Raw genomic sequence first — 15,512 nt, forward strand, 5'->3', positions numbered from 1 at the left:
AGTCCTGCCTCTCCTGTTTCTCCACATCTACAACCTGTCTGTCTGCAACAACCTCTGACCATAGTCCTGCCTCTCCTGTTTCTCCACATCTACAACCTGTCTGTCTGTCTGCAACAACCTCTGACCATAGTCCTGCCTCTCCTGTTTCTCCACATCTACAACCTGTCTGTCTGCAACAACCTCTGACCATAGTCCTGCCTCTCCTGTTTCTCCACATCTACAACCTGTCTGTCTGCAACAACCTCTGACCATAGTCCTGCCTCTCCTGTTTCTCCACATCTACAACCTGTCTGTCTGCAACAACCTCTGACCATAGTCCTGCCTCTCCTGTTTCTCCACATCTACAACCTGTCTGTCTGCAACAACCTCTGACCATAGTCCTGCCTCTCCTGTTTCTCCACATCTACAACCTGTCTGTCTGCAACAACCTCTGACCATAGTCCTGCCTCTCCTGTTTCTCCACATCTACAACCTGTCTGTCTGCAACAACCTCTGACCATAGTCCTGCCTCTCCTGTTTCTCCACATCTACAACCTGTCTGTCTGCAACAACCTCTGACCATAGTCCTGCCTCTCCTGTTTCTCCACATCTACAACCTGTCTGTCTGCAACAACCTCTGACCATAGTCCTGCCTCTCCTGTTTCTCCACATCTACAACCTGTCTGTCTGCAACAACCTCTGACCATAGTCCTGCCTCTCCTGTTTCTCCACATCTACAACCTGTCTGTCTGTCTGCAACAACCTCTGACCATAGTCCTGCCTCTCCTGTTTCTCCACATCTACAACCTGTCTGTCTGTCTGCAACAACCTCTGACCATAGTCCTGCCTCTCCTGTTTCTCCACATCTACAACCTGTCTGTCTCTAACAACCTCTGACCATAGTCCTGCCTCTCCTGTTTCTCCACATCTACAACCTGTCTGTCTGTCTGCAACAACCTCTGACCATAGTCCTGCCTCTCCTGTTTCTCCACATCTACAACCTGTCTGTCTGCAACAACCTCTGACCATAGTCCTGCCTCTCCTGTTTCTCCACATCTACAACCTGTCTGTCTGTAACAACCTCTGACCATAGTCCTGCCTCTCCTGTTTCTCCACATCTACAACCTGTCTGTCTGTCTGTCTGTCTGCAACAACCTCTGACCATAGTCCTGCCTCTCCTGTTTCTCCACATCTACAACCTGTCTGTCTGCAACAACCTCTGACCATAGTCCTGCCTCTCCTGTTTCTCCACATCTACAACCTGTCTGTCTGCAACAACCTCTGACCATAGTCCTGCCTCTCCTGTTTCTCCACATCTACAACCTGTCTGTCTGCAACAACCTCTGACCATAGTCCTGCCTCTCCTGTTTCTCCACATCTACAACCTGTCTGTCTGTCTGCAACAACCTCTGACCATAGTCCTGCCTCTCCTGTTTCTCCACATCTACAACCTGTCTGTCTGCAACAACCTCTGACCATAGTCCTGCCTCTCCTGTTTCTCCACATCTACAACCTGTCTGTCTGTCTGTCTGTCTGCAACAACCTCTGACCATAGTCCTGCCTCTCCTGTTTCTCCACATCTACAATAGTCATCAGATCAATTTAATAAATATAACACAGAATAAAGGAAGCCTAGTGGTTAGAGGGGAGGGGCGGCAGGAAGCCTAGTGGTTAGAGGGGAGGGGCGGCAGGAAGCCTAGTGGTTAGAGGGGAGGGGCGGCAGGAAGCCTAGTGGTTAGAGGGGAGGGGCGGCAGGAAGCCTAGTGGTTAGAGGGGAGGGGCGGCAGGAAGCCTAGTGGTTAGAGGGGAGGGGCGGCAGGAAGCCTAGTGGTTAGAGGGGAGGGGCGGCAGGAAGCCTAGTGGTTAGAGGGGAGGGGCGGCAGGAAGCCTAGTGGTTAGAGGGGAGGGGCGGCAGGAAGCCTAGTGGTTAGAGGGGAGGGGCGGCAGGAAGCCTAGTGGTTAGAGGGGAGGGGCGGCAGGTAGCCTAGTGGTTAGAGTGGAGGGGCGGCAGGAAGCCTAGTGGTTAGAGTGGAGGGGCGGCAGGAAGCCTAGTGGTTAGAGTGGAGGGGCGGCAGGAAGCCTAGTGGTTAGAGTGGAGGGGCGGCAGGAAGCCTAGTGGTTAGAGTGGAGGGGCGGCAGGTAGCCTAGTGGTTAGAGTGGAGGGGCGGCAGGTAGCCTAGTGGTTAGAGGGGAGGGGCGGCAGGTAGCCTAGTGGTTAGAGTGGAGGGGCGGCAGGAAGCCTAGTGGTTAGAGTGGAGGGGCGGCAGGTAGCCTAGTGGTTAGAGGGGAGGGGCGGCAGGTAGCCTAGTGGTTAGAGTGGAGGGGCGGCAGGAAGCCTAGTGGTTAGAGTGGAGGGGCGGCAGGTAGCCTAGTGGTTAGAGGGGAGGGGCGGCAGGTAGCCTAGTGGTTAGAGGGGAGGGGCGGCAGGAAGCCTAGTGGTTAGAGTGGAGGGGCGGCAGGTAGCCTAGTGGTTAGAGTGGAGGGGCGGCAGGTAGCCTAGTGGTTAGAGGGGAGGGGCGGCAGGAAGCCTAGTGGTTAGAGGGGAGGGGCGGCAGGTAGCCTAGTGGTTAGAGGGGAGGGGCGGCAGGTAGCCTAGTGGTTAGAGGGGAGGGGCGGCAGGTAGCCTAGTGGTTAGAGCGTTGGGCTGAGGTTGATGGATCGAATCCCCGAGCTGAACAAGGTAAAAATCTGTCGTTCTGCCCAGGTAGGCCGTCATTGTAAATAAGAATTTGACTTGCCTAGTTTAATAAAGGTTTAAAAATAATAATAACATCATTGAGGAGTGTTTTTCTATATACATTATATTTATGTTGATAAATAGCACCTTAGCCTGAGTTCAAGTCTTCAGCAGGGTTCTCTCAATAGATGCTGTCTCTAACACTGAGGGCATCATGACGTCATGACTCACTAGCTAAAAGCTAGTCCCAGCAGTCTTAAAATGTTTCCTTTCCTCATCTCCCTCCCTTATGAATGACCGTCTAATGTCAGGTCTGGTGTAACCTTCTCTCAAAGAGTTAGACAACCAGGTGAGGGGAGTTCCTTACTAATTAGTAACCTAGACAACCAGGTGAGGGCAGTTCCTTACTAATTAGTAACCTAGACAACCAGGTGAGGGGAGTTCCTTACTAATTAGTAACCCAGACAACCAGGTGAGGGCAGTTCCTTACTAATTAGTAACCTAGACAACCAGGTGAGGGGAGTTCCTTACTAATTAGTAACCCAGACAACCAGGTGAGGGGAGTTCCTTACTAATTAGTAACCCAGACAACCAGGTGAGGGCAGTTCCTTACTAATTAGTAACCTAGACAACCAGGTGAGGGCAGTTCCTTACTAATTAGTAACCTAGACAACCAGGTGAGGGCAGTTCCTTCTAAATTAGTGACCTCAATTCATCAGTGAAGTACAGGGAAGGATCAAAAACCCACAGACACTCGGCCGTCCGTGGAATGACTTTGACACGTGTTATATCATTTTGACCATATTATTTTGGGGAAGCCCAATTGATTCTAAGATGAGTACTTTCAGATTTTCCGAACTCACTTCCTTGTTTAAATCACTTGCTTGGCTCACGTTCTGAAGCCCACAACGTAGTGGGAGGTTCTAAGGGTTATGAGACGGTGATGGACTGAGAGATCAGCCAATTAAAACCAGCGGTTGTTTCGTCCGCTTCTGCCATACTTCCAGTCAAGTCCCGTTCTGAGACCGCTGTGAAACCAGACGGTTCGACGGAGAGAGACTGGTGTTCCTCACAGCGGCCTGCGTTGACCTGTCCAGGTTAAAGGTCACGACCCCTGCCCTCTGACCCCTAGAGTACCAGGATGTCTCCGCTGCAGCGCTCGCAGCAGTTGAAGGTAATGTTCTCATAGCGCGTGTAAGGGTGGAACCGGCCGATGCTCTTCTTATTGGTCAGGAAGGCCGAGGGGGAGGAGTCAGAGAGAGAGAGGGGGGAGGATTCTTCCTCGTTGTCTGAACAGGAAATAGGGTCCAGGATCTTCAACACCTGAGAAGGGAGTGGGGGGAGAGAGAGACAGAAAGAGTGAGTGGGTTTCTGGATAGAGGCCAGTGTGAGTGTCCTGCTAGGGGTCCGTACTCTACTTCCTACCTTCTCAGCCATCTTCTCAGCAGGCGTGTGTGAGGTGTTAGGGAGCTCCGAGGCCTGTCTTCCTTTCCCCAGCACGGCTCCACTGCTGCTCCCTACCTTACCCAGCAGGCGGGAGTTGATGGCTTCTGCCAGCTTGTGATTGGCTAGAGCTAGTTCTCCCGTGCTGAGTGGCTGGGCACTGGGGTAGTAGGTCTGCTGTCGACCCCACTGGAGAGAGACCAGCAGCTGCTCCAGAGACCTGGGAGAGAGACACATAAAACACATCAACCTGCATCGCTGGTAATGTGGTGTGTATCTCAGTAACTCTATGTTCCTATGTGAAGCACAGAAGTCCTACTGTATCTGTGGGTTAGCATCATGTCTGTGTGTTTTAACTGAGCACCAGGTCATATATCAGTGTTAGCATCATGTCTGTGTGTTTTAACTGAGCACCAGGTCATATATCAGTGTTAGCATCATGTCTGTGTGTTTTAACTGAGCACCAGGTCATATATCAGGGTTAGCATCATGTCTGTGTGTTTTAACTGAGCACCAGGTCATATATCAGTGTTGTACCTGTGGGTTAGCATCATGTCTGTGTGTTTTAACTGAGCACCAGGTCATATATCAGTGTTAGCATCATGTCTGTGTGTTTTAACTGAGCACCAGGTCATATATCAGTGTTAGCATCATGTCTGTGTGTTTTAACTGAACACCAGGTCATATATCAGTGTTAGCATCATGTCTGTGTGTTTTAACTGAGCACCAGGTCATATATCAGTGTTAGCATCATGTCTGTGTGTTTTAACTGAGCACTAGGTCATATATCAGTGTTAGCATCATGTCTGTGTGTTTTAACTGAACACCAGGTCATATATCAGTGTTAGCATCATGTCTGTGTGTTTTAACTGAACACCAGGTCATATATCAGTGTTAGCATCATGTCTGTGTGTTTTAACTGAGCACCAGGTCATATATCAGTGTTAGCATCATGTCTGTGTGTTTTAACTGAACACCAGGTCATATATCAGTGTTGTATCTGTGGGTTAGCATCATGTCTGTGTGTTTTAACTGAACACCAGGTCATATATCAGGGTTAGCATCATGTCTGTGTGTTTTAACTGAGCACCAGGTCATATATCAGTGTTGTACCTGTGGGTTAGCATCATGTCTGTGTGTTTTAACTGAACACCAGGTCATATATCAGTGTTAGCATCATGTCTGTGTGTTTTAACTGAACACCAGGTCATATATCAGTGTTAGCATCATGTCTGTGTGTTTTAACTGAACACCAGGTCATATATCAGGGTTAGCATCATGTCTGTGTGTTTTAACTGAACACCAGGTCATATATCAGTGTTAGCATCATGTCTGTGTGTTTTAACTGAGCACCAGGTCATATATCAGTGTTAGCATCATGTCTGTGTGTTTTAACTGAACACCAGGTCATATATCAGGGTTAGCATCATGTCTGTGTGTTTTAACTGAGCACCAGGTCATATATCAGGGTTAGCATCATGTCTGTGTGTTTTAACTGAACACCAGGTCATATATCAGGGTTAGCATCATGTCTGTGTGTTTTAACTGAGCACCAGGTCATATATCAGTGTTGTACCTGTTGGTTAGCATCATGTCTGTGTGTTTTAACTGAGCACCAGGTCATATATCAGTGTTAGCATCATGTCTGTGTGTTTTAACTGAGCACCAGGTCATATATCAGGGTTAGCATCATGTCTGTGTGTTTTAACTGAGCACCAGGTCATATATCAGTGTTGTACCTGTTGGTTAGCATCATGTCTGTGTGTTTTAACTGAGCACCAGGTCATATATCAGTGTTAGCATCATGTCTGTGTGTTTTAACTGAACACCAGGTCATATATCAGTGTTAGCATCATGTCTGTGTGTTTTAACTGAGCACCAGGTCATATATCAGTGTTAGCATCATGTCTGTGTGTTTTAACTGAGCACCAGGTCATATATCAGTGTTAGCATCATGTCTGTGTGTTTTAACTGAACACCAGGTCATATATCAGTGTTAGCATCATGTCTGTGTGTTTTAACTGAGCACCAGGTCATATATCAGGGTTAGCATCATGTCTGTGTGTTTTAACTGAGCACCAGGTCATATATCAGTGTTAGCATCATGTCTGTGTGTTTTAACTGAGCACCAGGTCATATATCAGTGTTAGCATCATGTCTGTGTGTTTTAACTGAGCACCAGGTCATATATCAGTGTTAGCATCATGTCTGTGTGTTTTAACTGAGCACCAGGTCATATATCAGTGTTGTACCTGTGGGTTAACATCATGTCTCTGGAGAACTCGTCTCTCTCACTCAGCAGGTCTGTGATGGCGCTCTGAGCCTCTCTGGTCTGGTGCTGGAGAGAAACCCTGGCATTGGTCAGCTCCTCCGCCATCACTCTTGAAGAGATACCACACACACAACAGTCAGTTAATACACACTGACACACACACACTCCTTCCCTCCGTCACCCCTCACCCCTACCTGGACGCCAGGAACTTGCTCCTCCAGACATCACATTGTATAGACATGCGTTCCAGCTGTTCTACTGTGGAGGCCCGGCTGCGACCCAGAGCCTCGTTCTCTAAGATCAGCTGGTTCTTCTCTCTGGCCAGACGCTCAAAGTGGTACTGCAGGTCATCACCTACAGAGGCTACCAGCAGCTTCTTCAACTCTCTGTTCACCTGTAGGAGAATACAGAGTTGAGTACTTTGGTCAAATATGGACCAAAGTACTGTATTTCATGTGCCAACAGATTCTTAAACCAGAAGTACTATCCGTATCTTATCGGGACAAAGGCAAGGGCTGAAAAGTCAGGATCCAGATTAACTCCTACAGTCACTGAACAAAACTCAGGATCCAGATTAACTCTTACAGTCACTGAACAGAACTCAGGATCCAGATTAACTCTTACAGTCACTGAACAAAACTCAGGATCCAGATTAACTCCTACAGTCACTGAACTCAGGATCCAGATGAACTCTTACAGTCACTGAACAAAACTCAGGATCCAGATTAACTCTCACAGTCACTGAACAAAACTCAGGAACCAGATGAACTCCTACAGTCACTGAACAAAACTCAGGATCCAGATTAACTCCTACAGTCACTGAACAAAACTCAGGATCCAGATTAACTCCTACAGTCACTGAACTCAGGATCCAGATTAACTCCTACAGTCACTGAACTCAGGATCCAGATTAACTCTTATAGTCACTGAACAAAACTCAGGATCCAGATTAACTCCTACAGTCACTGAACAAAACTCAGGATCCAGATTAACTCCTTCAGTCACTGAACTCAGGATCCAGATTAACTCCTTCAGTCACTGAACAAAACTCAGGATCCAGATTAACTCCTACAGTCACTGAACAAAACTCAGGATCCAGATTAACTCCTACAGTCACTGAACTCAGGATCCAGATTAACTCCTACAGTCACTGAACAAAACTCAAGATCCAGATTAACTCCTACAGTCACTGAACTCAGGATCCAGATTAACTCCTACAGTCACTGAACTCAGGATCCAGATTAACTCCTACAGTCACTGAACAATTCCAAATAATGTGTTTAATAGCGTTAAAGGCCCAAATGCATCCGTTTTTATCTCAATATCAAATCATTTCTGGGGAACAATTAAGGTCTTTACCGTGATTATTTTTAACAATTTTTAATTGAAGACAAACAAAAATTGCTTCTTAGCTAAGAGTAATTTCTCAAGCAAGAATTTAGTTAGGACTGTCTGGGAGTGCTCTGAATGGTGAAGGGAAAACTGAAAACTAGCTGTTATTGGCAGAGAGGTTTGGAACTCTCTTTCTTATTGGTCTATTAACTTTACCTCCTGGTGATGTCACAAGGCAGGCCAAAACTCCACCCCACCAAAACAGGCAGAAATTTCAGGAAGTCTTTTCAAATAGCTCTTACACTAAAAGGGCCTTATCATAAGTTTCACAGTAGCACTCCACACTCAGTGTGGAAATATATATAAAACACAGTAATTTGATGTTTTTGATGGCACTGGGCCTTTACGTTAACTCATTTACCCACCTCAGTCTGTACGTGGAGCTGGTTGAGGACTAACTAACTATATCAGTATAACTCATTTACCCACCTCAGTCTGTACATGGAGCTGGTTGAGGAGTCCCTAACTAACTATATCAGTATAACTCATTTACCCACCTCAGTCTGTACATGGAGCTGGTTGAGGAGCCCCTAACTAACTATATCAGTATAACTCATTTACCCACCTCAGTCTGCACGTGGAGCTGGTTGAGGACTAACTAACTATATCAGTATAACTCATTTACCCACCTCAGTCTGTACGTGGAGCTGGTTGAGGACTAACTAACTATATCAGTATAACTCATTTACCCACCTCAGTCTGTACATGGAGCTGGTTGAGGAGTCCCTAACTAACTATATCAGTATAACTCATTTACCCACCTCAGTCTGCACGTGGAGCTGGTTGAGGACTAACTAACTATATCAGTATAACTCATTTACCCACCTCAGTCTGTACATGGAGCTGGTTGAGGAGTCCCTAACTAACTATATCAGTATAACTCATTTACCCACCTCAGTCTGTACATGGAGCTGGTTGAGGAGCCCCTAACTAACTATATCAGTATAACTCATTTACCCACCTCAGTCTGTACATGGAGCTGGTTGAGGAGTCCCTAACTAACTATATCAGTATAACTCATTTACCCACCTCAGTCTGCACGTGGAGCTGGTTGAGGACTAACTAACTATATCAGTATAACTCATTTACCCACCTCAGTCTGTACATGGAGCTGGTTGAGGAGCCCCTAACTAACTATATCAGTATAACTCATTTACCCACCTCAGTCTGTACATGGAGCTGGTTGAGGAGTCCCTAACTAACTATATCAGTATAACTCATTTACCCACCTCAGTCTGTACATGGAGCTGGTTGAGGAGTCCCTAACTAACTATATCAGTATAACTCATTTACCCACCTCAGTCTGTACATGGAGCTGGTTGAGGAGCCCCTCCTTGCCCTGCAGCAGTCTTCTCTCTGAGGTCTGAAGCTTCTCCATGGCTCCTCTCAGGTCCTCCAGAGGAGGGGAGGGAGAGGGGGGCCGCTCCTCCATCTGCTGCCCAGCCCAGGCCTCTCCTTTCTCCTCAGCCGGACCCCCACTCCGGGTGATGGCGGCACGGGGAACAACGATCCTCACCGCCTCCACCACCATGCAGGCCTCCCGGGGAACCTTCCCCAGGTGGAGTACGCCGGGGGACCGGGGGCCAGACGGTGTGTCTCTGGGACTGGCTCTGGGGCTCTGCTGGGGGGTGGAGTGGGGGCTGTGCTGGAGGCTGGCGGGGGCAGGGTGCGTGGTCTTGGGACTGTGTTTGGGACTAGCTACCTTAAGTAGTGGCACCGAAGACAGAGGCGTATCCACGGCACCGATCTCCTTAGCGACTGGGGGCTTGTCTGTCTCCATGCCGTCGCCGGGGCCCCTGACTGGACGGACGGAACCTGAAACATGGCAAACATTCTGGAATGTTCTCTCTATCACCATCTTTCTCTCTCTCTCTCTCAATGTTTTGACTGGAGGAGTTATCAGGTCTCAACATCGCTTTGTGTGATTGGCTGAGAGGATGCAGGTGGGGGGGGGGGGATGTAAACAACAGTCTGTGAAATGACAGGGGTGATAACGGCTTACCTCTGTCTGCTACTGCAGCGGTAGACATGATGGTAGAGGAAGTCTTCACAACAGTCCAGTCAAATGACAGAGGGACAGGGCGGTGGATGACTTCCAGGATGGCAGTTAGATCTCTCTCCTGAAGACAGACAAATATTGATTCTGAGTTTACCACCCTGTTAGACATGTTAAATTAATAAAATAAGAAAGTAGCGAGAGAATATCGCACAGCTACTGTAACTAGCTAACGGACTTTTTCTGTTTTCAATTTTTTTTTTTAAATATATGTTTTGAATTGGTAAAATTAGAGTCAAAACCGCTGCCCTTTCCAACTAGTTGTTTACTTGGCTAGTTCAGTCTCTGGCTGAGCTCCAAGGCTAAAATAACTCACTACTTATCTGTGGTTGAGCTTTAACAGCACTGTGAGCACATGATCAACACCCAGCCGGTTAGATAAGGATATAAGAGAACGGAGTTCAACTTTCCTCAGCTAACAGTAACTGACAACAAAGCAAATCGAGTCGGGAACACCAAACCGTGCCCTGGACATAAACTTATAAACATTGTTAGCTAACATTAGCAGTGTAAAATGAGTGTAACGTAGAGATTAAAAAACGGTGTCAGAATAAACATGCACATACTGTTGTTACCCGAATAAAAATGATTTCCTCTGTTAAATCTTCGTCGCCATCTTGTTTGTGTTCTCACCGACCGGACACTGTTGGCATGGTGAACGTGTAGCGTGGAGGGGTTTCCGGCAGAAAACAGACTCTGAATCAGCCTGTACGATTTCTCATCGGTAGTGGTGACAGTAAACAGATATCCCAAATCTGATTCACGATCAGTAAACGGTAGTTAAGACGAGAGCGTTACAAAATGACCAAACCGTGGAATAAAGCGGAACTGTTATCCGCACTACAGTGTTCCACCGTAGGAAATAAAATATTGTTACACCCACAGAAGACAACTTAAAAAAAGTACCGAAGATAATCAATTCTGGTTAAACTATTGTCCTCTAGTACAGGTGAATTTGATAGCCACGTGTATGTATTTAAATCGAGCTTTTCAAATAGCTACTACGATATGGGCGATTTGCTATAGTCTTATTTTGATCTTTATGTTGTCTAGGTTGTCACTCGGAGAGCAATGGGGGTACACGGACTGTGGAAGCTGCTTGAGACCACCGGGAAGCCCACCAACCCCGAGACGCTCGAGGGCAAGATCCTGGCTGTCGGTATCCTTCTGGACATCACAAGGACCCCCCTATTGCTCTCTTCCACTCTTTCATTCTCTCTCCTTGTTCTTGACTTTTTTTTAAAGTAGGGTTCCCTAATTCTTCCACTGAATCTCCCACCCATATCTACTGCATATCCCAGTCATAACATGTTGTGTGCTTGCATGTGTCTGCATCTTACATAGAATTAGTGTCCAGTGTATCGTGCAGTAGAGATCCTTGACCTGTCCCTCTCCCAGACATCAGTATCTGGTTGAACCAGGCAGTGAAGGGTGTGAGAGACAGGGAGGGTAACAGTGTCGAGAACGCCCACCTCCTCACCCTGTTCCATCGCCTCTGTAAATTGCTCTTTTTCCGCATCAGACCTGTCTTCGTGTTCGATGGAGACGCACCTCTGATCAAGAAACAGACCCTGGTGTGTGTGTGTGTGTGTGTGTGTGTGTGTGTGTGTGTGTGTGTGTGTGTGTGTGTGTGTGTGTGTGTGTGTGTGTGTGTGTGTGTGTGTGTCTCTGTGTGTGTGTGTCTCTGTGTGTGTGTGTCTCTGTGTGTGTGTGTCTCTGTGTGTGTGTGTGTGTGTGTGTGTGTGTGTGTGTGTCTGTTAACCCTGTGCGTCCCTCCAGGCCATCAGAAGACAGAGGAAGGAGGAGAAGACTATGGAGTCCAAACAGACCAATGACAAACTCCTCAAGACCTTCCTGAAGAGACAGGCCATCAAAGCTGCTCTGGGAGAGAGGAGGTGAGGAAGAGGAGAGGAGGTGAGGAAGGAAGAGGAGAGGAGGTGAGGAAGGAAGAGGAGAGGAGAGGGGAGGAAGGGAGAGGAGGTGAGGAAGGGAGAGGAAGGGAAGGGAGAGGAGGTGAGGAAGGGAGAGGAGAGGAGAGGAAGGGAGAGGAGATGAGCAGGGAGAGGAGGTGAGGAAGGGAGAGGCGGTGAGAGGAAGGGAGAGGCGGTGAGAGGAGGGGAGAGGAAGGGAGAGGAGAGGAAGGGAGAGGAGGAGGGGAGAGGAGGTGAGGAAGGGGGAGGTGAGGAAGGGAGAGGAGGTGAGGAAGGAAGAGGAGGAAGGCCATGACCTAAATGAAAGGCAAAGCCCACTCAGAGCTTCATAACAGATCTACAAGCACTAAGATCGTGATGGATAAACACGGACCATTCCATGTTCATAGAAGGTCTGGTCTGTGTATAGGCCTGTAACCAATCCCTCTGTTGTGTTTCTCCTCCAGTCAGGATCATCTGCCCAGCCTGTCTGGTGTGAGGAGAGAGGAGGACATGTACATGCTGCCTGCCCTGCCAGCCCAGGAGGAGGAGAGAGAGAGGAGCAGCTCAGAGGAGGAGCAGCAGGAGGAGGAGGAGGACAGCCGTCACATCTACCAGGTGAGGTCAACACCCACGTCATGTGATGGAGGAGAAAACAGACAGGGTGGTGCTTTATCAACTTGTCCAATAAGAACACTGTATTCCTTTTTGTTTCATAAAGTTTTGCTACCTTGTGACACCTGTCTGTCTGTGTGTATGTCTCTGTCTGTCTTTCTGCCTGTCTATGTCTCTGTCTGCCTGTCTGTCTGTCTATGCGTCTGTCTGTCTGTCTGCGTATGTCTCCTGTCTGTCTGTCCGTCTGTCTGTCAGGGGGATTTCTATGAAGACTCTAACTCTGTGGACATCAACTCTGAGGAGTTTTCTGCCATGCCTCCTGAGGTGAAACATGAGATTCTTAAAGACATGAAGGAATTCAGCAAGAGACGACGCACCATGTACCACACCCCCCCTGAGGTACCACACCCCCCCCTCCTGAGGTACCACACCCCCCCCTCCTGAGGTACCACACCCCCCCCTCCTGAGGTACCACACCCCCACCTCCTGAGGTACCACACCCCCACCTCCTGAGGTACCACACCCCCACCTCCTGAGGTACCCCACACACACCTCCTGAGGTACCCCACACACACCTCCTGAGGTACCCCACACACACACCTCCTGAGGTACCCCACACACACACCTCCTGAGGTACCCCACACACACACCTCCTGAGGTACCACACACACACACCTCCTGGGGTACCCCACACACACCTCCTGAGGTACCCCACACACACCTCCTGAGGTACCCCACACACACCTCCTGAGGTACCCCACACACACACCTCCTGAGGTACCCCACACACACACCTCCTGAGGTACCACACACACACACCTCCTGAGGTACCACACACACACACCTCCTGAGGTACCACACACACACACCTCCTGAGGTACCACACACACACACCTCCTGAGGTACCACACACACACACCTCCTGAGGTACCACACACACACACCTCCTGAGGTACCACACACCATGTACCACACACACCTCCTGAGGTACCACACACACACCTCCTGAGGTACCCCACACACACCTCCTGAGGTACCCCACACACACACCTCCTGAGGTACCCCACACACACACCTCCTGAGGTACCCCACACACACACCTCCTGAGGTACCCCACACACACACCTCCTGAGGTACCCCACACACACACCTCCTGAGGTACCACACACACACACCTCCTGAGGTACCACACACACACACCTCCTGAGGTACCACACACACACACCTCCTGAGGTACCACACACACACACACACCTCCTGAGGTACCACACACACACACCTCCTGAGGTACCACACACACACACCTCCTGAGGTACCACACACACACACCTCCTGAGGTACCACACACACACACCTCCTGAGGTACCACACACACACACCTCCTGAGGTACCACACACACACACACCTCCTGAGGTACCACACACCATGTACCACACACACCTCCTGAGGTACCACACACACACCTCCTGAGGTACCCCACACACACCTCCTGAGGTACCACACACCATGTACCACACACACCTCCTGAGGTACCACACACACACCTCCTGAGGTACTCCACACACACCTCCTGAGGTACCACACACACACACCTCCTGAGGTACCACACACACACACCTCCTGAGGTACCACACACACACACCTCCTGAGGTACCACACACACACACCTCCTGAGGTACCACACACACACACCTCCTGAGGTACCACACACACACACCTCCTGAGGTACCCCACACACACCTCCTGAGGTACCCCACACACACCTCCTGAGGTACCACACACACACCTCCTGAGGTACCACACACACACCTCCTGAGGTACCACACACACACCTCCTGAGGTACCACACACACACCTCCTGAGGTACCACACACACACCTCCTGAGGTACCCCACACACACCTCCTGAGGTACCGCACACACACCTCCTGAGGTACCCCACACACACACCTCCTGAGGTACCCCACACACACACCTCCTGAGGTACCCCACACACACACCTCCTGAGGTACCCCACACACACACCTCCTGAGGTACCCCACACACACACCTCCTGAGGTACCCCACACACACACCTCCTGAGGTACCCCACACACACACCTCCTGAGGTACCCCACACACACACCTCCTGAGGTACCACACACACACACCTCCTGAGGTACCACACACACACACCTCCTGAGGTACCACACACACACACCTCCTGAGGTACCACACACACACACACACACCTCCTGAGGTACCACACACACACACACACACCTCCTGAGGTACCACACACACACACACACACCTCCTGAGGTACCACACACACACACACACACCTCCTGAGGTACCACACACACACACACACACACCTCCTGAGGTACCACACACACACACACACACACCTCCTGAGGTACCACACACACACACACACACACCTCCTGAGGTACCACACACACACACACACACACCTCCTGAGGTACCACACACACACACACACCTCCTGAGGTACCACACACACACACACACCTCCTGAGGTACCACACACACACACACACCTCCTGAGGTACCACACACACACACACACACCTCCTGAGGTACCACACACACACACACACCTCCTGAGGTACCACACACACACACACACCTCCTGAGGTACCACACACACACACACACCTCCTGAGGTACCACACACACACACACACCTCCTGAGGTACCACACACACACCTCCTGAGGTACCACACACACACACCTCCTGAGGTACCACACACACACACCTCCTGAGGTACCACACACCATGTACCACACACACCTCCTGAGGTACCCCACACACACCTCCTGAGGTACCCCACACACACACCTCCTGAGGTACCCCACACACACACCTCCTGAGGTACCCCCACACACACACCTCCTGAGGTACCCCACACACACACACCTCCTGAGGTACCCCACACACACACACCTCCTGAGGTACCCCACACACACACCTCCTGAGGTACCCCACACACACACCTCCTGAGGTACCCCACACACACACCTCCTGAGGTACCACACACACACACACCTCCTGAGGTACCACACACACCACACCTCCTGAGGTACCACACACACACACACCTCCTGAGGTACCACACACACACACACCTCCTGAGGTACCACACACCATGTACCACACACAC

The 15,512-nt window shown here is 49.6% G+C and overlaps 2 protein-coding genes across 3 annotated transcripts in view; one reads left to right on the forward strand and one right to left on the reverse strand.

The window, feature by feature from the left end:
- Positions 1-3,240: 3,240 nt before the first annotated feature.
- On the reverse strand, positions 3,241-10,605 carry LOC120043651 (golgin-45-like). 2 transcript variants are annotated; one of them, XM_038988203.1, is made up of 7 exons: positions 10,395-10,605; positions 9,766-9,883; positions 9,061-9,578; positions 6,566-6,765; positions 6,352-6,480; positions 4,082-4,319; positions 3,241-3,979 (listed from the first exon to the last, which is right to left on the reverse strand). In XM_038988203.1, exons 2-7 carry the CDS (start codon positions 9,791-9,793, stop codon positions 3,785-3,787), a joined length of 1,308 nt encoding a protein of 435 aa, XP_038844131.1. In that variant the 5' UTR covers positions 9,794-9,883; positions 10,395-10,605; the 3' UTR covers positions 3,241-3,784. The 2 variants fall into 2 exon arrangements, with proteins under 2 accessions (XP_038844131.1, XP_038844130.1); XM_038988202.1 differs by having other exon boundaries at positions 10,386-10,605.
- Positions 10,606-10,679: 74 nt separating this feature from the next.
- The window catches only part of LOC120043650 (DNA repair protein complementing XP-G cells-like), a 9,251-nt gene continuing 4,418 nt past the window's right edge, over positions 10,680-15,512 (forward strand). Inside the window, exons 1-6 of the mRNA XM_038988201.1 lie at positions 10,680-10,787; positions 10,873-10,978; positions 11,218-11,393; positions 11,599-11,714; positions 12,197-12,347; positions 12,600-12,743. Of these exons, the coding sequence (XP_038844129.1) occupies positions 10,891-10,978; positions 11,218-11,393; positions 11,599-11,714; positions 12,197-12,347; positions 12,600-12,743 (675 nt within the window). The 5' untranslated portion in view covers positions 10,680-10,787; positions 10,873-10,890. The remainder of the gene's footprint in view (positions 10,788-10,872; positions 10,979-11,217; positions 11,394-11,598; positions 11,715-12,196; positions 12,348-12,599; positions 12,744-15,512) is intronic.

Source organism: Salvelinus namaycush, unplaced genomic scaffold (assembly GCF_016432855.1).
Source record: "Salvelinus namaycush isolate Seneca unplaced genomic scaffold, SaNama_1.0 Scaffold989, whole genome shotgun sequence".
Classification (NCBI taxonomy): Eukaryota; Metazoa; Chordata; class Actinopteri; order Salmoniformes; family Salmonidae; genus Salvelinus; species Salvelinus namaycush.

Coding starts and splice junctions, on each gene's coding strand:
- LOC120043651 (XM_038988203.1), bottom strand. CDS start 9,793: ATGTCTACCGCTGCAGTAGCAGACAGAG. Junction 9,579..9,765: donor CGCTGCAGTAGCAGACAGAG/GTAAGCCGTTAT, acceptor GCCATGTTTCAG/GTTCCGTCCGTCCAGTCAGG. Junction 3,980..4,081: donor CTGAGAAGATGGCTGAGAAG/GTAGGAAGTAGA, acceptor CTCCCTTCTCAG/GTGTTGAAGATCCTGGACCC.